Source organism: Pleurodeles waltl, chromosome 3_2, assembly GCF_031143425.1.
Source record: "Pleurodeles waltl isolate 20211129_DDA chromosome 3_2, aPleWal1.hap1.20221129, whole genome shotgun sequence".
Classification (NCBI taxonomy): domain Eukaryota; kingdom Metazoa; phylum Chordata; class Amphibia; order Caudata; family Salamandridae; genus Pleurodeles; species Pleurodeles waltl.
In genome coordinates, this window is record NC_090441.1 from 141,751,782 (window position 1) to 141,777,331 (window position 25,550).

Below are 25,550 nucleotides of genomic sequence, written 5' to 3' on the forward strand. Positions count from 1 at the left end.
CTTACTCCCAGTACATAGGTGTGTTCTAATTGGTATGCTGGTTTGATAATTGTAACTTTCATATTTGTAAATTTATGATTAGTATTTAGCTGTGTATACATTCATCCAGTTTTCCTTTTTTAAAGTGAATGCGCTGACTAGGCATGATTTATCGGGTAATATATGAATCAGTGCGCTCTGAGATTCCCACGCACATCACTTCCCTGAGGGTGCCTTGTTATGGGGTGTGCTTGGTTTGCAAATAAGCATTACAATAGAATAGAGATCCCTAACACGAGTGGCAACACCCTCATTTTAGAAAGTTGGAGTGCAGAATGCCCTAAATCCCCTCTGACCCCACATCGGTATTTCCACAAGTTCGAAATACATTTGGAAAACCCATCCACGCAGAATTCCCCATCAGCTCACCAATCAGTTAAAGCGTAGACATTGACAGTGCGAGAACAGTGGCAGTGTCAGGCCACTATAGCCTAAAACCCAAGCATGACTCAGGAGGCAGAAGGGTGCTGTTGTTCTACGTCACTGGACATCCACGCTGTCTGCTTAATGCTAGGGACAGGTTTAATGAACATGCTACATAACATGGGCAAGTCCAACCAGGGCTGGCGGCGCCCTGTGCGACGGTCTTTTTTGCCGCCCCCCATGACCATCTCCTCGGATTCTCTCACCACCACTCTGCAAATGTGGCCCTCATCTCTCCATAGCTCCCCTTTCAGTACATTCATTTGTTTTAAAGCGCTTGCAAAGCCTAGCTTTACTAATCCACTCAGCTATCAACATAAAATATAGTTCAGTTCTTTGCAGCAGGCATATTAACCCTCTGCACTTTAACACTCTCTGCTACTTCATGGCGAGTCAAAGCTGCTACCAGAAACAAAACTCCCATCTCTTTCCCTAGCAGGAACATTAATCACAAGAGGTGTCTTGATATTTCAATTGCTTCCTGAAATCTGGAAGCACAAGAAACCTTCCAGGAGGCTTTTCAGGAGGTTCTATTAAATCGCAAGCTTCTAAGTTGTTGCTTAAGACAGCGCCCCCCTCAGGTCAGCACCCGGTGCGGTCGCACGGCTCGCACCGCCCTAAAGCCGGCCCCGAGTCCAACCCAGGACCGTGATCATCCAGTGAGGCAGGTTACTTTATGAATGACAAAACGTACCCTCTTGTTTGTTGTTTACTTTGCACTTAGGATGCAAAGCGGATGGGAGATAATGAACAGTCTTCAAAAGAGACAGTCATCACAAGATTCCGATCCAGTTACACAATCTAACTTGCATCAGAGACATGATTTGCTGTTATTTATGATGAGTTAAACCATTTTCATCATAACAATGCACGTTATCAAAACTCATGCCAGGTCTGTGTAGCAAAACAATACCCACTCAAAAAGAAAATGTTTGCACAACTCAGAAAAGCAAGATTCTTTAATAAAAACACAACATATGCCAACTCTAGTACTGCCAAAAATCGAGCTACTCGTGACAGGTATTGCTAGGAGACGGGAAAGTCGAAAATAAGGAAGATTCTTCCAAAAGTACCAGCATCCCGCTGCTTTACTCACAGCAGGTCGGTGAGGAAGGATCTACAATCCCAGGCACTGATTTCTTGGACTCTTGTTCCAAGCCAGTTTCTATCCTTTGCTGAACTTTTCATGAGATCAGCAATTGCTGCAAAGACCCCACTGAAAGTCGGCGCGCAACGCTCTGATGGTCCACTCCGCCGCCTCCTGCTGCAAATGCTAGAAAGTAATGTCTTTGTAAACAAGCATCCACAAACATCATCTCAGTGCATATTCCTTAGGAAGGCCAGTAAAGTTTCTAAGTTTCAAGGCTTCATCGACTGTGCGTATGTGTCCATCAATAAGATCTTTCATTTCTCGCGTAAAGGGGTCCAGGTCTGGACCCGCTCCCGACCGCTTGAAGTTGCCATCCTTGTTATTTTCTACGCACAGCAAGCGGTTATGGTCCACTTCCAGGTGGAGGAACTCCACCATTTCTTTCAGTTTATGGATTAGGTCCTTCTTGAGCTCTTCGTAGTGCATCACCAGGAGGTTCTTGCTGTGTTTCAGCCAGTCCAGTGTGTGGGAGGCCCACCAGGATGCGTAACTGTTGACAAACTCCGGCCACTCTGTGAAAGAGAAGCCAAACACCAACATATTCAGAAAGATGTTTTATCCATGTATCTCATAGGAAAACATTGAGCAAACAAGGGCAACTTGCTATTCACAAAATTAACATCCCAACAATAACTAGAAGTGAGTGATGAAGCCAAGCATGATTGGTAAACTATTAACATCTCATATTAACACTTCTGTCAATTACGAGTATATATAAGATCAGTTCTTGCATACTTTAATCATTTCAATTCCATTAATTTAATATGATGCTCAAAACAGAGGAAATTATTTAATTTAACTCATTGGATTAATGTTGACTTTCTTTACTTTGAGTTTCACAAAATGAGTACCATTTATTGAGGTGATATTAACAATTCATACTACGAATGCTCAACTTCTAAAAACTTATGACCATATAGCATGTCAGTTCTTTCCTATTGTTATAATAATATCGATGGCTCTGGGAAGGTGAGGGTGACTAAAAATCTTTAAAATATTGCCATTTATTACAGGCATATTTTTTTCTGTAGCAGCAAATAATCTGCATAGCACCTTTTCCATGCCTGATTCGTAACTAACGATGTTGTGTTTCAAAGTAGTATGACCACAGCCGGATCAAGAGAATGTTATTTATGAAAGCACAAGAATAAACATTATCAATTGTGTCTATTATAAGAAGTGGTCCCAACATGTTTTAAGTTCTTCCTCCACCGCATACACATGATCTCTGGGACTAATTACAACAGTAAAAATGGGTTCTGGTCTATTTGACCCTTTAGGTGCTTGCTTTTTGGAATACCTGATTTTTGGACTTCTGCTGTGAATCTCAGTCACTGTACACTGTGTTAGAAATGATTTGGGCAAGCTAACCGCCAGTGTCTGCCTTTTAAAACAAGGGCTGCCATTGCACATTCAAGGTAAGAGCATGTTTGTGGACTGAGCGAGTGGGACTACAGACCAGCTCAGCCAGTATCTGGTAGCCGGGTAGCCTGCAGCAGAATGGACTCTTCATTAATTGGTGCTGACCTGTGCAGCTCTTATAATGTGAGAGGTCATTCATAGTATATCTACAGTGCTTCACATAAAGGGTGTATGCTGAAATCTGCACCAAAGTACAGTTTTGCCATATTTAGGCTTAGAGAATAGGGTAATGCACCAATCATATGGAAAACAGGGATTATAAGTGCAGATTTATTGTTAATGTTATCAAATCTTCACTCAAGGGGCCAGATGTATCATCACGGCCCTTTGCGAGTCGGAAATAGCGTTTTTTAAGAAATCAATATTTCCGACTCGCAAAGTGCCATGTATCACATTTGCGATACCGGCCCCATTCACAGCTATGGGCCTGTTGGCCCATATCTGCTAATTTTTTGCATTATCAAAATTGCGATTTCTGAACCAGAAATCGCAATTTTGGAAATGCAAAAGCCCAGAGTGCTGGGGGCCTAAGGCCCCCTCTGCTGCACCCTAAAAATGTTTTGGGGGACATGTAAGGTGCACACATGCCAAAAGGGCATATGTGCTTTACATGTTAAATTTAAAAATGCATTATAAATGCATTTTTAAATTTTGCACCAGGTTACCACCTGGTTTCTTTTCATGGTATTTTGCATGTGCAAAATGCCATTCTGCGAAAAATCGCAATTTGCGATTATTTGCAGCATCTCCTTGCGATGTGGATTTTGCGAATCGCAAATTGCGACTCGCAAAACCAGGTCGCAACGCAAGAAATCGGAATTTTTGCGATTTCTTATTTGTGGTCTGCGAATGCCTTTCATGCATCGCAGACCACTTTTTTGCACTCGCAAACGGCCGAATTTTGCGATTCGCACCATTTGCGAGTGCAAAAAATGTCATACATCTGGCCCAAGGTGTATTATATTTCTCTAACTAAGCTCCTTATTAGATTCTGGTTTTTGTTTACTCTGAATGTGTTAATTACTTTTTACACTCCACCAGGCATGGGAAGACTCATTCAAGGTAAAACAGAGGCCCAGACCTCCAAAGCAAAATTTAGGAGGGGTGCCTCTTTGAAGTTGTACAGAAAAGGGCCAGCCAACTGAGACAGGCAAGGGTGTGGTTTCATATTCTCAGAGGTGCCTTTCAGCAGAACAACTTAAACTGACATATTGGAATATTCCAAAATGCTGTGCAGGAGGATTTGGACAAGGATGGTGTGATGATGTGTCATTCTAACACTGAGCAGCGGGTTGTACCTCATGGAAATTTCTACTTCCCCATTAAACAAACCTCTGCAGTGGGGAGAAAAAGAGTGAATGAAGATGGATTTCACAGGACTCTGAAAATGACTGGAACCATGTTGGGGTGCTGGAATATCCAGCAGTTGGATTAGATGGGACTCTCTGGATTCAGCTCTCCAGGGTCAGTGGCACTGGCCCCTTACATGCCATGAGTGGCAGTAGAGGGACAGGCATGCAGGAAGGCCCTAGAGAAGAAGAGTTCCTCTAAAAACGTCTCAGAACTTGGCTTGTAGTGGGACTCCCTCATCTGTGGGCAGTCCCCTTACTTCTGATGCCATACAATAGCCCTGCTAGTAGACAGGGAAGGTTGTGGAACCCATAGCATGCCAGCAGTAAGTCTTGAGTACAGTGGGGTGCCACCGGAAGTTACCCTGGGCTGAGATGAAACCAGGCACAGGTCAGAGAACAGATTTCTAGTCAGGAGCTGAAGGGCATACCCTGAACCCTCCTCAATTAATGGGGAGCAAAGAAGAAAAATAGCACTTAGAAGCTAAAGATAACTGTGGAGGTAGGAGGCAAAGAAAAGACTCTCCAGGTGGTTAGAGGCCACCACCAGGAGCATAGCAATCCCACGATTGTTAAAATTGGCCCTGTGGGGCTGGAGAAACTGAAGATGAGCGTATCCTGTGAAGTGCTCATTATCCAAGAATGGAAGAATCCCCATGGAGGGCCAAAGCTCTGGGAGAAAATTGCCTAAGGGTCTACATGTGGCATACCTTCATATTGTTTACAGCTTGCCCTTGATGACCGATACTGAAGAATGGAGGGAAAAAAGTGAGCACCACCGTGCTCCTTCACAAAATTTCCCTGAGACCCCATTTCTCATGGACTGGAGACAGAATGCGCACTGCACCGGGGATGTCACAACCTTGGCACCATCATGCTGCACTGCCTCTTAATTCCTGTGTTCTTGTCTATGGGAGTGGACAGGTGCAGCACATCAGGAATCCTCCTGCTCTGACTGTGGGTGGGAAACAGACAGCCAACAGTGTCGCTCAAAGCTGAACTGGCTTGCAGTGCACAAGTTTGGGCCCCCATGCGGCCCCTTTGGGGTGATAATCTCAGATACATGATAGGGGGCACAAGCACTGGGACTAAAAACAAATAAAAGGAAAAGACAAGTCTCCAACCATAGGAAGGGATGCAATGTAGGAAAGATTCTTTTAAAAAAGGTTAGCTGGCCTTGTTGCAGGTAATCACTTTATAAGCCCATGGGACTGCCAAATAAACTTTTCCCACCACCAGCCGTGCAGCTTAAACATTTGCATATTTCTTCCTGTGGTACCCAAAGGGGAGCAGGGACATTGGCAGCAATTTTACCTAGCTTCTGGGGGCTTCCTGGAGCACAGCAACCCTCAAATGAACATTTATGTCTCAATTTTAAAGTCATCCTATCTCTCCCAGGTGATTATGTTAATGCAGTTTAGCATAGCTTTAGTCTCTCCTAGAGTTTAGACTGTTAGCCTATTTTCTTTAGGATGCAGGGAGGTTGATTGTCGGGTCCTAATACTGATTTGCAGCATGTGTCAGTTCATTGAAAATTGAAATGCATTATTGACAAAGTGAACGATGAACTATTAAGTGTATTATTGAATGTAATTATAAAATGTAACTATACTTAGTAGTTAATTGTTTCGCATTGGTTTACCGTGATATATTTCTGCTTTTATTAATGTGATAACACAGTGGCAAAGCCAATAGGCCAGCCTTATGGTAACTTCACCCTAGCATAAAGTGCCTAGTATATGCTGGGGGTGGTGTTGTGGTTTAGGATTCAGGGTTTGCTAGCATGTACATAGGAGGATATTAGGGAAGACTAGCTGGAAAAATGAGCACTGACAAAGTAGTAGTTTAGGGAGAACTAAAAATAGCAGCCATTTTGAGTGTTGTGATCTATGGAGGTAGTGTGGGGACAAAGAGTTCTGAAAAACTCCAGAACAGGTAGATACATATGTATGCAGGGCTAAGATGAGAGTGGAATCTAACAGAATTTCAGGTTTATCTACTGTTTTCTAGGATGTTGTACTAAATTAAGGATGAGAAGAAAAAGTGATAATTGTGGGCCAGATGTAGCAAAGTGTTTGCGCCTCGCAAACGGCGAAAATCGCCGTTTGCGAGGCGCAAAAGCCACTTTGCTATTCAGAAATGCAGATTGCGATATGCATTTCCGACTCACAAATAGGAAGGGGTGTTCCCTTCCTATTTGCGAGTCTGAGTGGGATGCAATACCATTTGCGACCGCGTACGCGGTCGCAAATCGTATCGCAGTTACCATCCACTTCAAGTGGATGGTAACCCACTCGCAAATTGGAAGGGGTCCCCATGGGACCCCTTCCAGTTTGTGACTGGACCCAAAAACATTTTTTCAGGGCAGAGAGTGGTCCAAGGGACCACTCCCTGCCCTGAAAAAATACCGAAACTAAAGGTTTCGTTTTTTTTTTTTAAGTGCAGCTCGTTTTCCTTTAAGGAAAACGGGCTACACTTAAAAAAAAAATACTGCTTTATTTAAAGCAGTCACGAACACGGAGGTCTGCTGACTACAGCAGGCCTCCATGTTTGCGAGTGCCTTGACTCGCTATGGGGCCGCAATTTGCGACCCACCTCATGAATATTCATGAGGTGGGTCATTGCGACCCCATAGCGAGTCGCAGTCGGTGTCTGAGACACCGTACTGCATAACATTTCGCGACTTGCAAACAGCGAGTCGCAATGACTCGCTATTTGCAAGTCGCAAAATGTTATTTTGCTACATCTGGCCCTGTGTGCCTAAATCCACTCTTCAGTGCACAGGAAAAATAAAAGCAGATATGAAAAGTAGTTCACAGTTGAACTGGGATTTATTTGTGTGTGTGTGTGTGTGTACACAGAATATCTAGGTATACAGAAGTCTAGTACTTTTTGAGACAAAGATGCCCATCATAAACATCCCATAATTGGCCATGGGGTTGGTAACCGTAATTCCACAGGAAAGAAAATACTGGGCCCACTTGTAATGGGCTCCCAAATCATTGCAGCCTATACATTATTTAGGAGAAGCGCTCAGGAACGCAAGACACTTTACAAAAGACTGAAGATTTAAACTCATTAGGATCTTCACTGTCACTTCCCACTTTTCAAATGTGCATCTATTCATCCAACTAATGCTTTTGGTGTAGGAAATATTAGAATATAAAGCACCAAAAGACCATTAGATGGAGAAGAGTAAGCCATTTGGCCATGTGAATGTGTTATCCACACAATGTGCCTCCGGGATACTACTCAGAAGCTTCTAAAAGTGTACTCCAAAAGCACGCTCAAGCAATGCTCAAGTAATACTCAAATCAGTCCTGCCCCCTTTGTCTCCTTGAGCAACCTCTCTTTTTCCATTATTCCATTCTCTCACTCTTCTTCTTTCCTCACTCTCTTCACCATTTCTGACTGCTTTCTCTCTACCTTCTCCCTTCCTCTATCTTTTTCTTTCTCTCTTGAAGCCTCCCAGAGCCTGCATCAATTACATTTGGGGATCTGGGGGAAAGGTCAGAGGAACTGGGAGCAGCCCTGGCTTTTGAAAACTGACCTACAAGGTCTCCATCCCACCCAGAAAATGTCCCATTGAATGAAACACTTTTATGGCCCTGCCTGGTATGCCTTACCTTTGCTCTTCCAGTTCTTCTCGGTTGCATATCCTAGGTGACCAGCACACTTTCTGTTGAACTCAGCCATCAGCGCTTTGTAAGGGTTTCTGATAAGCAAGATTGCAGAGTCAAACATTTCAATTTCCCTCTTGCCACTCTCATGAGTCTTTACACAGATTGTTCTTCCACTTCTCCAGTGATCCTTCTCACCTTTGAAACCTGTAAGAAATGCACATGCTTCAGGCTTAGCAAGATACACATGTAAAAGTCCTGTTTGTTCAGGCATGGTATATGGTGGAACACACACAATAAAGATCATGAGAGAGTGAGATGGTTTTTTTTTGTCATTCAGAAGAATGCAACAGGTTACAAAAAGGCAGACTTCTCAACACTCTGAAAGTGCAGTTGATTACAAATTAATGTGCCTTCTTTGAGTAGGTTATTTTACTCATGTTGCCCCTTTTAGTAATACATGCACAGCGTTTTCTTGCATATACATGTAATTCACATTAGCCCATCCTTAGTATAAGAGAAGTTTGCATGTCATGTGAACGCTCCATTGAACAAAGGTTTAAGAACTATTAGGGATAAAAGTATGAAAAAACAGAGAAATGCCCAAAGGTCCAGTGAAACACAAAGGGGCATATTTACATGCCCCTAGCGCCACTGGGGTGTCACCTTTTGTGACAACCCTATGGCTCTGTGCACTCTGCCATATTTATGGCGCTAAGTCACTTTTTGTCATGGTAGATTGCCATTGTAGATTGTTTATAAACAATCATTCATGGCCTTTTGCTCTTTCCATATGTGCTGCAGAGTGCATATCATTGAAGCACATTTTAGCATTTCCAGTGTTGATCTAAAAGAGCCCCACACTAAATATAATGAGTGTAAGGGGCGTTAACAGAGTATATATGTCGTAGGAAAGGTATGAGGGTGAAACCAAGATGGAAGAGGAAGGCTGTTAGACCTGACAGCCTTAGGGTGGTCACCCCTAACTTTTTGCCTGCCTCCCTCCACTTTTTGGACACTGTTTTTGCTGGTTTTAGGACTCTGCACACTTTACCACTGCTAACCAGTGCTAAAGTGCATATGTCTTTCCTTTAAAACATGGTGCCATTGGTTCATACCCAATTGGCTTATTTATTTACTTATAAGTCCGTAGTAAAGTGCACTACATGTGCCCAGGGCCTATAGATTAAATGCTACTAGTGGGCCTGCAGCACTGATTGTGCCACCCACATAAGTAGCCCCTTAACCATGTCTTAGGCCTGCCATTGCAAGCCCTGTGTGTCAGTTTCACTGCCAATTCGACTTGGCATTTAAAAGTACCTGCCAAGCCTTAAACTCCCCTTTTTCTACATATACAATACCCCTAACGTAGGCCCTAGGTAACCCATAGGGCAGGGTGCTATGTAGATAAAAGGCAGGAGATATAACTGTGTAGTTCATGTGTCCTAGTAGTGTAAAACTCCTAAATTCGTTTTTCACTGCTGTGAGGCCTGCTCGCTTCATAGGCTAACATTAGGGCTACCCTCATGTGCTGTTTGAGTGGTAGATTCCGATCTGAAAGGAGTAACAGGGTCATATTTAGTATGGCCAGAATGATAATAGAAAATCCTGCGGACTGGTGTTGTTGTATTTAATATTACTATTTGAAAAATTGCACTTTCAGAAAGTGAGCATTTCTCTGCACTTAAATCCTTCTGTGCCTTACAATCCATGTCTGGCTGGGTTAGTTGACAGCTCCCTTGTGCATTTTACTCAGACAACCCCAAACACAGGATGCTCAGTCACACCTGCACACATCTGCATACTGAATAGGTCTTCCTGGGCTAGGAGGGCCTGACACTTACATGTCAAAGGACAGTGGCCTGCCCTCACACAATGGACTGCCAAACCCCCTACTGGGACCCTGGCAGTCAGGATTGAACTGAAAGGGGACCTTGTGCACTTCTAAGCCACTCTTTGAAGTCTCCCTCACTTCAAAGGCAAATTGGGCTATATAAACTGGGTCACTGACCCTACCAACTCAGACACTTCTTGAAAATATACCTACTGGGAAAGGAACTCTGAACCAGAACCTGCAACCTGCTAAGAGAAGCTGCCTGGCTGCCCAAAGGACTCACCTCACTGCTTTGCAATAAAGGACTGCTGCCCTGCTGGCTTACTGCCCTCTGCTGAGAAGTGCCTCCTGTTTCCTGAAGTCTCAGGGCCAAAAAGACTTCATCTCTGCAAAGAACTCCTTGTGCGGTGAATGTGAATGCACAGCCTGCCGGAATCGATGCACAGCCTGCCCTGCAGTGAGAAAATCACTGCAATGCCGAACTGGAACAACGAAGCCCGGCTCCCCGAGTGGATATCGACGCAGGACCAGCATTGCGACTGGAACTTCGGTGCACAACCCACTGATAAGACGCACAGCCGAGCCGGAATGACGCAGCCTGACTTCCTGCAAGAAGAAGCGATGCAGCGCCTGCTGCGCAACAGAAATTTCCCTGCATCGCTCACCGGATCGACGCAGATCCTGTGACTTCGCCCTGCATGCCCAGGATTTCAATGCATCGTCCCCAGGGCGTCTCAATACCCCGCAACCCGAAGAAGATCCAAGTCTGTGCGCCAGAAATTGATGCAAAGCCCTTGCTACGTGGAAAAGCATTGGCGCATCGTCTATGTGTGCCCAGAGAAACTGATGCACACCTCCCCGTTTTCCATGCATCTCCTCCTCTGCGGTCCTGTGCAGATAATTTATATGCAAACCAGATACTTTGTGCTTTCAAGAGACACTTATTGCTTTCTAAGAACTAAAGTCCCTATTTATCATTACAAAAGGTGATATTTCAACTTGTACTTATCAAATCTTGATAGTTTTTACCTTATTTTAACCAGATACATATTCTATATTTTTCTAAACCTGTGTGGTGTATTTTTGAGGTGTTTATACTGTGTTATTGCATGATTTATTGCACAAATACTTTACACAATACCTTCTAAGTTAAACCTGACTGCTCAGTGCCAAGCTACCAGAGGGTGGCCATAGGATAATTTGGATTGTGTGTGACTTACCCTGACTAGAGAGAGGGTCCTTGTTTGGACAGGGGGTAACCTGACTGGCAACCAAAGACCCCATTTCTAACAAAGGTCAAAAAAGGTGGTACCGGAGTAAGTGGAGTCAAATTGAAGGGATAAAAGCAAGCGGTGATACAACTGTGCTAGTGTCTCCATACCTTTATTGTACAGTGCTCCATCGAAGTAGAAGCTCCCTGTGTAGAATCCTGTGGCGTGCTCGATCAGATGTCGCACCCATGTGTTCCCTGCTCCAGGAAAGCTGGATAATGCTACAAAAATGTTAGACTTCATGGAGAGAAACCTCCTGTCTGTACACCTAGTGTCTGAAAAGATGAAAGACAGTCATTTGTTATAAATACTATTTAAAAGTTTCATATATAGAAAGCAAACAAACCGCAGACTAAATTTGTACAAATGAAAGCAGAAAACGCAATGTATTTAAAAAGGGAAAATCTAACGTCTAGTAGATCTTTATAAGCAAAAAAGCCTAAAATAGTAAATTTGAATCACTCATTCAAAAAATCAGCTCTAGTTCTCACTGAAGGTGCTCTCTGCAATTCAGTGCATGAAAATTCCATGCCAATAGGCTTGGTCTCTGAAATCAATGCCTGTCAGTTATCAATTACAAAACGATCAATTTGGTAGCGGTTATCATATCCAGTGGTATAAAATAGTCTCATTATAGTACATGGCAACACACGTCTGATAAAAATGCTTAAATCAGCATGGCTTGCCCTTGGTACCATTGGTCTTGGGGGTCATGAAGGTAGCAGTAGGAAGAACAAATAAACATGGCTTTCATAGATATGATCAATTGCTGTAGTGTCTACTTCTTGCCCTTGGCTACTTCTTCTGCTTTCATTTTCTCTACCCTTCCTCTTCGCCTACCTTGTCTGGAGCTTAAAAGACTTGAAGGAGAATTGCATGACGAATATTTACATAATGGGATATGGTACTTTGCAAAGTATTTCCTCTGCAAACATTTTTCCTCTGCAAGCTTCATGCTCATACCATGAGTATGCCTTTGAGGGAGTTAGTTATGTATATATTTATTTATTTATATTTTTTCCATTGGGCCACTGTGCCAAATGGTAGTAGAGCATTTTATGTAGAATGTAGGAGAACGTATGAGAACATATGTGTAAAGATAATGCAACTTGAGAAGAAGTGTTAGTATAGTGAAAGTACTTTAGATGTGCGTAAATGGCAAAGTACGTCTGGATTAAGAGTCAAAAGGGCAAATTCATGCTGTGGTGTGAAAACAAGAAAGGTTACCTTAAAGGCACAGGGCCCAAATCACAAAGGTAACATTAGACCTGAAGTCTAAGTTTAGACCTGAAGTCTAAGGGGTCAATTCACAAAGGTTAACTTAGACCTGAAGTCTAAGTTTATCTTTGTAAATCGGGCCGATAGTCTTAAACACAGATTCAGATGAAGACTGTCTCTACTCAGATTAGCATTTGGCCTACATAGGCAAGAGCATGTGAATACCCAAGGCTTCTTTTCAAACTGTCATTCATGTAATCTTCTATTTTTGTTTGTACAGTTCTCTGGTTCACAAAGTTGCTATCAAAACCACAATGGGGCTTAGAACCAAAAATCAATAATATTATTATATCATATAGGTAGACTTTCACATGAGTACATTTCCAGCTGTATAACTTTTGAATTGTTCTGTAATAAAATTTTCCTAGGCTGTTAACTCTATTTTCTGCATATTTTACAACTTTGCTTTTGATTTCATTCTGATGCTCAAAAATGCACTTATTTATGCAACGCAGTTTCTTCTTCCCTATAATTTGAATGCTGGTAGAGCAGTATGTTGAGTTAATGTTTAGCATATAACGTGTTGTATCCATCTTTGGTAATCCATTAACTGCGAGCTCTTAGTAAAAGCCTTGCTTGTATACACATACTTCACTCCGAATTTATTTGTTTCAAATAATGTAATACTTGCACTTGCTCATATTGGAAATAAATGTGTGTACCGTACTCTCAAAGGGGAGCTCTTCTCTCTTGAATGGTGGTGAGACTTATGCCTGATTGTGCTGTGATCACTTTTGTGGATATAAATATGCATTGCAGATTCCTCCAAAAGCAGAGGCGTGAAGTTTTCTTGCACGAAATGAGCTTCATATTTGGGCAGATTTTTCACAAGCACTCACTACTCCTATCCTAGAACACACATAGCGCCCTTCCCAACTCTCTACTGTTCTGCCACTCAGAATCCTGCATGCAATGTAGACCCATCAGCTCTTTATCAAAAAGCCCTTCATCGGACTTCACATCCCTGCTGCCTTCTCCACACCCAGCATCGACCTCCCTCTCGTGTGCAGTTCATGTAGAAACAATGGTCGTTGTCTATATTTTCAATCTTTACCTTGCTTTTCATTCAGCGAAGCTGCCTTTTTCTTGTAAAAAGATGTAGTGTGAAAACATGCTGTGGAACAGGTCACAGCATGAACTAATACTCAAGTATATACAAAGGCCCTCTGTGGTATCGGGTTTTGGTGCGTAGGATAACCCACCCTCCTTCCACAGGGGGCAGACATCCATGTTCTGGTAGAAATGTAAAGTTCTACCCAGATCAGAACTAAAACTGGTGCTGTAATACCAGGTTTTCCATTCGAAAGTTCCTTCCAGGTTAAGCCTGACCGAATGTGCGTGAGGAGAATACCACCTATCCTGAATTTTGTGGCTCAGAACAGATCAAAAGTTACTGAGCTACATGGCCATCATTTAGGGGTCACCAGGGGTCGTAGCTGCGACCCTTGTCTTCTTCCTTGCCAGCGCTGGCTCTGCCTTTGCAACTCCTGGCCTTAGAGGTTGTAAAAACAGAGCCAAAACCAGATTCCAATGGGCGATTACAGTTTGGTAAAATAAATACATTCAAAAGTGTAATGCCCACTCTTTAGAATGTAAAATAAAATTAAGCCAATGAAAAAACAAACACTTTTTTAAAAACGTGTTGCCTCGCTCCATTATTTTGAGTACGTGCAAATTAAGCGGCATATTTACCAAATAATGACGCAGCCCGGCGCTGCAAGCCATCTTGCAGAGCCGAGCTGCACCATTAGGAAACTGCAGGGATGTGTCATACTTACAGCAATACAACGCATCCCTGTACTTTCCTCAATGCTGGCACACAACTGGCAGCCTAGAGGTAATGCAGGCATCCTTGCACCATGTTGCAAGGGTGTCTGCGTTGCAGTGATGATTGCTTATGTGCAGGAAGGAACGCCTTCCTGCACATAAACAGTCATTAATGGTGTTTTCCTCTTTCTAGTTGTGCCGTAGAATGCAGCACAAATAGAAAGAGGAAAAACGTGGCGAAATAAAGATATTTCTCCTTGTTGCACAATGTTTATGCCACCCCTGAGGTGGCGTGGGAATCCAACGCAGTCCCAGCCTTGTAAATCTGGGAATGCGTCAGATTCCATGTGTGTTGCATGGGAACACCCACAGCAACACTCATGGAATGCCTCTTTCACGCAGAGTAATGCATGAAGGGGGGCTATATTTACAAGGCCATGAAAAGCCACACAAGGTGGCTTCGCGTGGCCTGGTAAATAAGGGCTGGCACACTGTGCCACCAGAAAGTCAAAAATAGTGACTCTCTGGTGCCACAAGGGGTTTGTAAACATGCCCCAATGTGTTGTAATACTCCTTGCAAGTAATCATGAATCAAATCGTATTACAAATGATAAGGAGTAAGTCATACCAATAAGATAGTTCATATGCAATATGTGGTCCATATTAATTAGTACCAGTGGGCTTGCCCATCATTCTTTTTTAAATGTCTTTTGTGTGCATCTCTGTGTGAATTAGCAATACATTTTGTGTTTGAGTTTGACACTAGCCTTCATTGACCTCAAATGATGTCACTTCCTGTGATGTCTTTGCAGACAAAGGGAGTATGATGTCATTTCCCCTACCATTGGGATTTTGGTGACTGGACGTTTATGCCGAGTTATCATCGATTCTGAGATAAGGACTTAGAAGGGGAGATAATATCAAACTTGGCAAATAACACACCTTGTCGTTTTACTTTCCTAAGTACCTTGGCTGTAGAATGAGGCTTTAAATCCTATGTTCCCATTCAGTTATTCAGTCAGGATTTATAAATTGCAGCAAATCATCCGTGAGGGTCTCAAGGTGCTGGAGTTGCTAGCTGCTTCGAATTTCTTTCTTTCAAATAATGTAATGCTTGCACTTGCAAGTGACTCCTATTGGACATTCTCCTAATCCAGCGAGTCTACATAAAAGTTCCAAAGAAGACACCAAAACAAAGTCCAGCCTGCACACGCTTGCTGAAATACATTGTAATTTGTGTCGAGCAGGTGGTTGGACAAGTCATTTCAATTAGAGCATCGATTCCACCTCTGCGGGAGTGTTTTGAGCCTGAGCTGAAGCCTGCTGATGCAAATGAATGCACAGGAAGCAAGTTTCTCCGCTTGAAGAATCATGAATTAAATACTGCAACTCAGGTATCTACATCAGCACAGTAGGTCAATACTTAATCCATCAGTTGTAGAAAAACACGTAGGCAGTAAATCACTCAGGAAGCCATAGGTTATTCAAGCAATTAGGCATGCTCCAGTTTGGCTTTCTGTCTTGAGGTCCTGCCCAGAAAGCCTAAACAGGATAGGTGTAGCAATGCAGTTTTAAGTTGCAAAGTTTGCATAAATAGAGCCATCTGCTGAATGTAAAAAATAAAAAAAAATCCAGAATCCAAGCTAAGTCCTGGCCCAAAAGATACAGAGTTATAACTCTTGGTTGGTATATCCAGTCATGCAAAGACTAACAGGAGTTTCAGAAAAAATGCACTAATGACCCCTACAACCTGGGAATAAGTATTAGTGGATGTTTCCACTTTCCAACAGAGCTTTAAATGGATCCTGGTCAGTCACACTTCTTCAATTCCTGTTTTGTAATCAGGGAATTGCAGTTATTTGATGGACTGAGGGCAACAGGCAGTTTGCAATAATACTCTCTCCCTTTACTTAGTACATGCTTACAATTTGCACATGGGGAAGCTGCCGGGTGGGTTGGTTTTGGTGGAAGCAGGCATTAAGTGGGCTTGAGAGCACAGGCAACTCTGGATTTGGATGGCTCACTGTTGGCCGACGCAGCTCCACTAGTCCATTTTAGCAGCTACATCCACATTAAGGGAGCACAACAATAAATGTGGTGGGTGGATTACACTGGAATTAGAATTTTGCCCACTCTAACAAAGGTAGATGTAGCTGTTAATGTAGCATGATGTGGTTTCTTTCTCTCTGCAGAGGCTGGAGAAATGGAACGCTTACTGCACTGTATCAATGTCAGGATATTGGAATTTTGTTTATTGTGTGGACAGAATATCATGTCAAAAATATCAAGGACCAAAATATCGAGAAGGTGAGTGCAGAAAGGTAAGTATAGATTTACAATTCTTAACTCCAAGTCTACATACCTTGAAGATATATATATCTTCAAGGTGCATTTATGTTGGGTTATATATAGTAGAAATGTACTTACCTATAGAAACTTAACTTCATGACATATTCTTGACACAATATTCGTACCCACAATATTTTTGGTTCCGATATTTTGTCTAAACATCACTAAACTGCAGAGGTAGGTGATGCTGTAAGTAACATCACTACTTGTTTGTTCTTGAATATTATGATTGATTAATGATGTCATTTTCTCATTACAGCTTCATTCTGACATTAGAATGTATCCATAATTCCAAAATAAATCAAAAGCCTTTAGTGACAAATTATACTTCTCCTCTTACATAACAGATGCAGGTACTGCTTTACAGTTCACAGTGCTTCTGGAGTTGAAACAATTACCAGAGCCATTCTGCAATAGAACACAACTTGCAACATCACATGACACAACCTCCAGCCTCTCTCCAAAGGCCAGACATATGGTCTAATGCATTTAGAGGAAACACTAACCTTGAACAGGGGTCTGGTACACAGTGCAGTAGTTTTCATCTCTTGGGATGTCAGCATTGGCACTAGCATTCACCAGGCCATAGCAGTGCAGCTCCTCTTCTGGGTGATTCAGCGTAAAGTTCATTGTCCGGTAGCCACAGTAACAATCCATCTCATTCATGATGGCCAGTGGAAATTCCTTTCAGGAAATAAAACCTTTGATGAATAGCATGGAAATGCCTTAGGACCGTCAAAGATAGGCAATCCATTTGTAGAACTTAAAAAACATTATCAAATATTTTTCTTTTTGACTGGTAACCATTTAATCAGTTTTTCTGGTGACGGTTGGTAGACATTTGACTAGGTTGGCCCATAAATAATGCTCCGTAAGATCTGAACTCATTCTAGAAGCTCAAGACACACAAAGCTACCACAGCCTTAATAGGTATTTCATAATAGTTATTAGAGTTTGGATTATTCATCATCTTCATGCTAGTGTGTAGAACTGGAGAATTTACTGTAGCGTGATGGGGATGTGGCTAACTGGCCAATATGGCGGCTACCACAATGTAAAGAGGTGAGGTGGGATGCAGGCGGACCACGGATGATAATTTCACCAGCGTGGGGCTGGCAGTGCTTGACGAGCTACAGCCAGGTACACATCTCTGATGGAAACTAGAGCTCATCGCCGGCTAAGGGTGGGGGGGGGGCGTGCAAAATGCTACACACAGACCTCATTCTGCCCCCACCCTCCCAGCGCTCTGGTGATTAAGTGTGCTTCACAAACAGTGATCGGTCCTGTGGCATTAATGAGCTGGTGTGGAGCGTGCACCTGACAACTAAAGGTCATAAAAACAGACAATTACCATCAGGTGTACCCCGCTGGGGTACGCCCCCTGCTCCATTTGTTGGGCCTCCCTAAAGTTCAGATTATCACAGTGGCTCAGATGGGTGCATAGACTTATGCTGTTGGGTGATACACTTTGCTTGCCTAGAAAACAAGGCAATAGTCCCATACCACTGTGAATTTGCATGCTCATGGTCATCTCGCCATTGCATGACCAGAGTGCAGAGGTCTCCTAGAGAAGTAGCCCTTTGAGACTGCCTGATCAATGATCACTTCACTTAAAGACCTCAGAAGACCTTGACAATGCTCAGTACTTCACCAATTTGAGGGGACCCACCTCCAACATTGGGTTCTCCTCCTCATTGCATCTCCAGGCAATTTACTGAGGCCTGGAAGACTTGAGCCCCCCCAGCCTGAGAAGGTATACAGGTAGCAGAAGGGGTGATCATGTGGCAGATGTGTGAATAAGAGACCGTGTACTGATACAACTAGGCTCTGATATTGGCAGGAGTACATTGTGTAAATCCCATCGATTGGTTTTATCTTTACTACCAGGCCCGCTGAGAGGCGAGAAAAGTGAGAATAATCTACTTCCTTGGCACTGATCTCCTGTTCCACCATCTACTACTATAAGCAGCCATGGGTCTCGCTAAAAACAAAACTGACACTTCAGTCCCACAGTCACGTCCCACATCCACGCCCTTGGAGAGTTCAGTTGCTCAAACACCTGAGGAAGTTGTCCCCCCACCATAGTACCCACTCAGACTGATAAGCTGGATGTTATCCTTCAGGATATATGTGAATCACAAGTAGCAAGTGAACAACGTTTGACGACAATTACGGCAGACACAAGCTTCTTCAAAGATGATCAACGGAAAGTGTCCAACAGGGTTAAAACAAATGAGATGACTCTCTCGTCTCTCTAGCTCCCTGGCAGGCGAACCATTCCACTCAGCTCACACATATGCCCCATCAATTGGATCGTCTTAAAGACTGCGTCAATGATGCTGAGTGGAGAGTGTGTAGAAATAACATCAGAATATTGGGGGCTCCAGAAGGAGTTAAAGACTCCAACATTATTCACAGTGGAGAGAGCGCACCGGGTACCCACCAAGGGGCTCATCCCTGGAGCACCCCCCGGCCTATAGTTGTCCTCAACTTTAAAGACCGTTACACACTGTTGCATGCTGTGAACAAAAAGAAAACACCTATCCATCTAGAAAATGCCATGGTCTCCTTCCTTCCAGATTACTCCCTAGCTGGTCAGCAGAGGCACTCCTCATTCCAAGAGGTCAAATAATAGCTGGGATCCCCACCAGACTGAAGGTGATCCACAAGGCACTCACTTTCTTTTTAACACACCTGCAGGAGCTTGGGACTGGTTGAAACTCAACTTCCCAGACTCACAAGGCCGGCGCACATCTAAGTCAACACAGCCCAAAGCTTAGCATGAATTCTGTGGGGAAACGTCACCTCCCCCTCACTCTGAGTAGTCCTGGGTCAGCTCACTCTCTACAGCAAATATGTGAAGGACAGCGGGCCGTGATCACCTCAGCAACTTCCATGAGACTAGCCCATGACCATGTCAGTTCCAGTTCATCACAGGGAAGTATTTCCGATTCTGATTCAGTGGGCAGAATGGTACTGTTCCCCTCAATTACCCCACTGTTGACTCACAACATGCTGGGCTGGTACAATGAGTAGAGCACATAATATGCCTTATGTTCTTTCTTTTCAAGTGTGGATTCCAGTCCTGGGGCCCAGGTGTCCCGATTGTTGGCCCATGGATAGATACAAATCATCATAAGTAACACTGAACCTGTATTAGATGTTGGCTGACGTATATTTGGTCTTGTTTTCATTGATGTTTGATACATATATGTAGTGTACTGGGTGCAGTTTCACCAAAAAGCTTCTTTAATTTAGGTCTGTGACCCGGGTCCAGATGATCTCTCATGGTGGGTATGGTCTCACCCTCAAATTAAGATTGGTCTGAGCGGTATAGCTTGCCACACCCCCTGCAAGGGCACATGCTTTTTTCACAATATCAATTCTGTTGTTAGTTTTATTGTTGAGCATGGTCTTCATTAGGTGCTGGGCCGAGTATTTGGGGTTGAAGGTTTGTAGCTTGATATTGTCACCTTCCCTAGTGATGTATCATGTCACAAAGGGGATATGATACATCACTAGGGAACTATGACAGTGTTGAGAGGGTATCTGGGCTCTACATGAATACCACCTATGGCCACAGCTTCAAACACTTTTAATATTGTTTCCTGGAATATGTGGGGGATGGGGGGTACCTATAAGAGACACAGATTTCTAGCACAACTCAATAGATGTCGTGCCTATATCGTGTTTCTGCAGGAGATTCAACTTACCACCTATGAGGCGGTGGAGATGCTCAGAAAATGGAGTCTACAATTGCTTCACACTTCCTATTCAGCTTTTGCTAGAGGTGCTGCGATTTGGCTCCAAACTGGGGCCCTATTTGCACTCCTAAATGCTAAGATAGACACACAAGGGTGATCCGTTCTCCTCAAGGGCACATTATCAGGGGCTCTAATTGTGTTGGGAAGAACATAGACACCCAGTTCAGAACAGGATGCCTTTCTATCACATCTCTCCTCTGTACTGACAGAGTGGACAGCATATGCCTGGGTTCTGGGAAAAGACTACGGTGCAGGTCTGGACATCATAATGGATAGACTGCATCCTTCTCTGCTGGGCACTGCATCCATATGTCAATCAAAGGACCTGAAACAATGGTTGGATGGCTGAAGCTTCTATGATATGTGGAGCAGCTGGAACATTAACATGCAGGAATACACATTCTATTCACATCCCCACGCACTACATTCCCGACTTAACAGGTTTCTAGGCCCTACTACACTCCTTCCCAATATGTTTCACGGTACACACCTGGGCAAGACGATTTATGATCACAGCCCAGGAATAACACCTGCATAGGGTCGTGTACCAACCACAATACCCACCTGGCATTTACAGCCACCTGTCCTGGAAGATGCAGTGTTCAGAGAGAAGCTGGCAAACTTCATGGATACTTATTTCACTGAGAACAATGGTACAGCCTCTTCTCCATTAGTGTAGTTGGAGGCCTTTAAGGGTGTGATTTGTGGGACCTCTATTGGGGCGGTGGTTGGGGGCTAGGCAGGAATTAATGAGGGAAATAACACAACCCAAGAGCAAGCTAGGCACTCCGGAAATTAAAGCGGGCAATGACGCTGAGGCAGTGGGCACACTTCGGGATGCTCACATCAAATAGGTTGAAATGTTGGAACGACTTTGTTTATTAGATTTTAAAACTTAAATCCAAAATATACATACAGAGGCCGATAAATCAGGGACCTTTCATGCGCCTATATCATCTGAAGAAATACGTGAGGCCATCAGAGAACTTGCCAGAAGCAAAGCACTGGGATCGGACGGTATTCTGATACAGTTCTACTCCACATATGGCACCAGGTTGGTACCTCGCTTAGAAAAGCTATATAGTTCTTCATTAAAAGAGGGTTCCCTTCCTCCCACTACTAGAAAAGCAATAGTGACATCACTGTTGAAGCCTGGCAGGCCACCATTGGAACTCACCTCATATCGGCCCCTTTCTATCTTAAGTACTGAACATAATACTTTGAGTCAGATTCTCACCAGTAGACTTCTCCCACTGCTTCTGCAATTACTGCATAGAGATCAGTGTGGCTTTGTACCCTGATGCAGCACTTCATTGAATATTCACCGGCTCTTCCATGTCATAGCTGCGTCACGTGAACTTCACTCATTTGCAGGCTGCATCTCATTGGACATACCCCAAGCCTTTGACACTCTGGGTTGGGATTATATGTTAGCAGCATTAGCCTGATATGGAATCCCGCCGGAGTACATTCAATGGGTCACTCTTTTATACAAGGTCCCAACGGCTAGAGCTAGGACTGGACCATATATCTCAGATGTATACCAGGCTACATACGGGTCTAGACAAGGTTGCCCCCTATCGCCGCTTTTATTCACTTTACTGTTAGAATCACTAGCACAACACATCACCAAAAATCTATTGAATGGGACATACCAATAGTCCCTGAGATGCACTCTGTGCCCCTATACACAGATGATATGTTCCTATATATCTGTGATCCTCCATGCAGGTTTGCAGAACATAGCTTGTTTACTCCTGTCCTTCAGTGTACTATCTGGCCTCTGTGTCAATATAGGAAAATCCTGTGCCTTCCAATGTGTTCATACTCGTGGGGGCCTTGTGTTGTGATTCTGCGGTGAGAAACTGCCAGCACGACCCATACCTTCCGATACTTGGACATTCACATTTATTGGGATACAAAAGAATTGCTTGAGAGCAATCTTGTAAGAACGATCAACTGACTTAAATCACAAATTGCCTTTTGGGTCTCTCTACCTCTTTTGGTCACCGGCCAGTTGGCCTTAGCAAAAGAGGATATGCTACTGTGCCTTCTGTATTATTTCCTAAACCTTCCTGTGGTGGTGCCGGCTTGGGTGTTCCGCTCGCTGTATACTATGTTGGAAGAACTCACCTGGGGTACAGGGCATTGCAGGGTGGGCCTTACTAAACTGCAGCTTCCTACGGCAGGGGGAGTTTGGGGGTCCCAGATTTTAAGGCATACTTTGCATAGTGGGACAATTTTAGAGGTTATCATACTGGTTAGCAGGTCACAACCTGTCAGAAATAGGCTACACACCGGCTCAGATCACTTGTGGTCAACTCCATAGGCTGATTTCCATTAGGGTGACCCTTCCTTGAGCATGTCCTTTCCTACTTTAGATAACCCTAGCCTACTGGAAAACAGCGATGAGGTCCACTATGGGCACCTTACCATATGCACCGAATATTCCTCTCCGCAGTCTTCTTGCATCCTCCGGAACTATCACAGCATGTTGTTTGGGGCTATAGGAACAGGAGGGGGTGCCAACAGTGGGATCACTGTTTCAAGATGGTACACTGATGTCACATCCAGATTTTGTACACACATATGGGCTACCTGAGACACTATTTCTAACGCATGCCAGTATCATCCAATATGTACGGCGACATTGGGCCCCTGATAGGCACGAACCCAAAACACATGACTTCCTCCATGCACTGCACGCCATGGGGAATGGGAGGCATCTTGTCCACTGACTCAATCGAGGACTGCGAACACACTTAGAACTATCCGTGATCCCCTTGAAACAGACTTGGGAAACAGTCCTTATCCAGTAATCTCAAATAGAGACTGGGTGCGTATACTGGAATATCCCAAACAAGTCTCCCGCAATTCTAGATTTAAATTCATCCAGTTCTCCATACTACATAGGGTTTATTTAACACCAATTAGAGTTACTAAGATGTCCCCCACCCCCTCACCGACTGTCCCTGTTGTAAGGCTTCCAAAGCCAAACTTTTACATATGTTAAGGACCTGTCCCCATATATCCCAGTACTAGGCAGGAGTTGCATTGGCTCTACCAGATGTGACAGAACTAAATCAGTGGGGTACACCAGTGCAGTGTCTTCTTCCTGGTAGACGTGGGTCTCTTGCTCACTGTGCCACTGGAGTCAAGCTAGCCTGGCTGAAGAAGGGTGATACCTTGAAACCGGTCCCAGGATGCATGTTTCCGGTCCAGGGGGGACCTGGCCTGGCAGTTACGGCTGGACTGCTCCCATGAGGAGCAGGGTCAAGACTGATTGGCATATGGCTGGGTTCAAAGTGGGGTGACATGGTGAGCAAAAGAACAATGGATTAAACCCAGATGTGTGACTGGGAGTGAGTGTTTGAAAAGTCTCAACACTCCGTCCATCATCCTTTTGTGTTACTTTTAGAAAGTTGGCATTTTCTTGTTCTAACCATTTGGTGCCTGCAGCCTGATCCTGGTTCACATGACTAGGTGCAGCTGGCAGTTGGACTTTGTGTATTGCTCCCAGACAGAGGGACAAAGGGAAGATTGGTGTTGGCAGGATGTACCACTTCGAGTTAAAGAGGGGAAAGAGCAGTCACCGGCCACACTTACACATCACAAAGGTCCTGTCTGGGTACTCTCAAAAAGAATTTGACACCAGTCTATTATGACCACAGAAAAGCTGAGGCCAGGACAGGGAGGAAAGGGGTGCCTCACAATTCAGTGGGGTGGAAACCTCCAAAAGCTTCTCCAACATCAAAGTGGACACCAGGTATAAATATTGGACCTCAGACACCAAATCTTCAGTACACTTCTGGATCTGTGGAAGACTCTACCAGGAAGAAGGACTGATGTGCTGTTGAAAGGACTGCTATTCTGCTGTACTGACACTGCTACCCTACTGTGTTAACCTGTTGCCATCTTGCCTAGGTGAAAGGGCTGGACCTGCAACCTGTACAAAGGACCACTATAGTGACTCCAAGGGCTAGTTGCTTCTATTTATCACCTGGACTCTGCCACTGTGAATCTTACCATGATGCATCTGCCACCCCAGTCTTAGACCCTTGGAAGTGGGCCTAAGGTTCTCTGCCAGTCTATGTGGATTCAGTGGACCAAATGCATCTTCTCTAATGTACGGCGCAACCTGAGAAGAACTGACGCATTGCCTCTGCTGCGTGGACTTTCCCATCACAAGGACTTCGCTTCCCCTGATGCATGCCCTCACATCGCAAGCCCCCCATCAGCAGCATCTTCGACGGCGATGCAGGACTCCATATCATAAGCCCTGCACCTTCTTCAGAAACAATCTGGTGCGCAACGCATTCCCAACACAAGACTTCCCATCACAAGCCCCCTCTCCAATGACCTGCTAGATGACTATGCAGGACCTCATATCACAGACTTCTAGCTCTCCGGAACTGATGCTGCATGATGCATCTCCCACCTGGATGTCACATCACCTCAGCTGGGTGATGCATCCTCAACGTGGGACCTGGCAACAACCCGCAACCAAGATTTAAGATACTCTTGTTCAGTGGGCCTAACTGGGTCCCTGTAGCTGACCCACACTCCTTCAAGGTTGGCCTTAACTTGTGGCTTTGTCCCAATTGAGCGCGACCAGTTATCCAAAGTAAGCATTTCAAGCTACCAGAGGGTTGAGCATAGGTTAATTTTAGTTTGCTTGTGGCTTCACCCTGACAAAGATTGTGGTTGCTGCTTGAGTAGGGTTTCAACCCCCTCAGCCAGTAACTCAGTTTCTTACAGTACTCTTCATCCATTGTTCTGTTCAAGTGTTACTCACATTTTAATATCAGCCCCCTCAGCAATTTGGGGAAGTGGATCATCCCAGTTCAGACAAAAGCCCTCTTGCCCTGTGAGCGACAACAGTTTTCTTGTGCACATGTTGACAACCACCAACAAAGCAGTTCACTGAAATGTCAAGGCTGGTAGTTAAATCTCTTTTTCCTTTCAGTTTTAATTACAGTTTTCTTTTTATTCATTTATTTATGTAATGAGTTTTTTTATATTTTTTGTAAACATATGTACACTGTTAGAAATGGGGTCTTTGGTTGGCAGTCAAGTTACCCCCTGTCCAAGCAAGGACCCTCACTCTAGTCAGGGTAAAAGAGAATCACCCTCAGCTAACCCCTGTTTACCCCTTGGTAGCTTGGCAGAGCAGTAGGCTTAACTTCAGAGTGCTAGGTGTAAAGTATTTGTACCAACACACACAGTAACTTAATGAAAACACTATAAAATGACACAACACAGGTTTAGAAAAATGGATAATATT

At 43.9% G+C, this 25,550-nt stretch overlaps 1 protein-coding gene across 1 annotated transcript in view; it reads right to left on the minus strand.

Annotated features, from left to right (window-relative positions):
- Positions 1–1,406: 1,406 nt before the first annotated feature.
- The window catches only part of WSCD1 (WSC domain containing 1), a 218,842-nt gene continuing 194,698 nt past the window's right edge, over positions 1,407–25,550 (minus strand). Inside the window, exons 6-9 of the mRNA XM_069227004.1 lie at positions 17,009–17,186; positions 11,219–11,383; positions 8,010–8,210; positions 1,407–2,124 (exon numbers count right to left, since the gene is read on the minus strand). Of these exons, the coding sequence (XP_069083105.1) occupies positions 1,775–2,124; positions 8,010–8,210; positions 11,219–11,383; positions 17,009–17,186 (894 nt within the window). The 3' untranslated portion in view covers positions 1,407–1,774. The remainder of the gene's footprint in view (positions 2,125–8,009; positions 8,211–11,218; positions 11,384–17,008; positions 17,187–25,550) is intronic.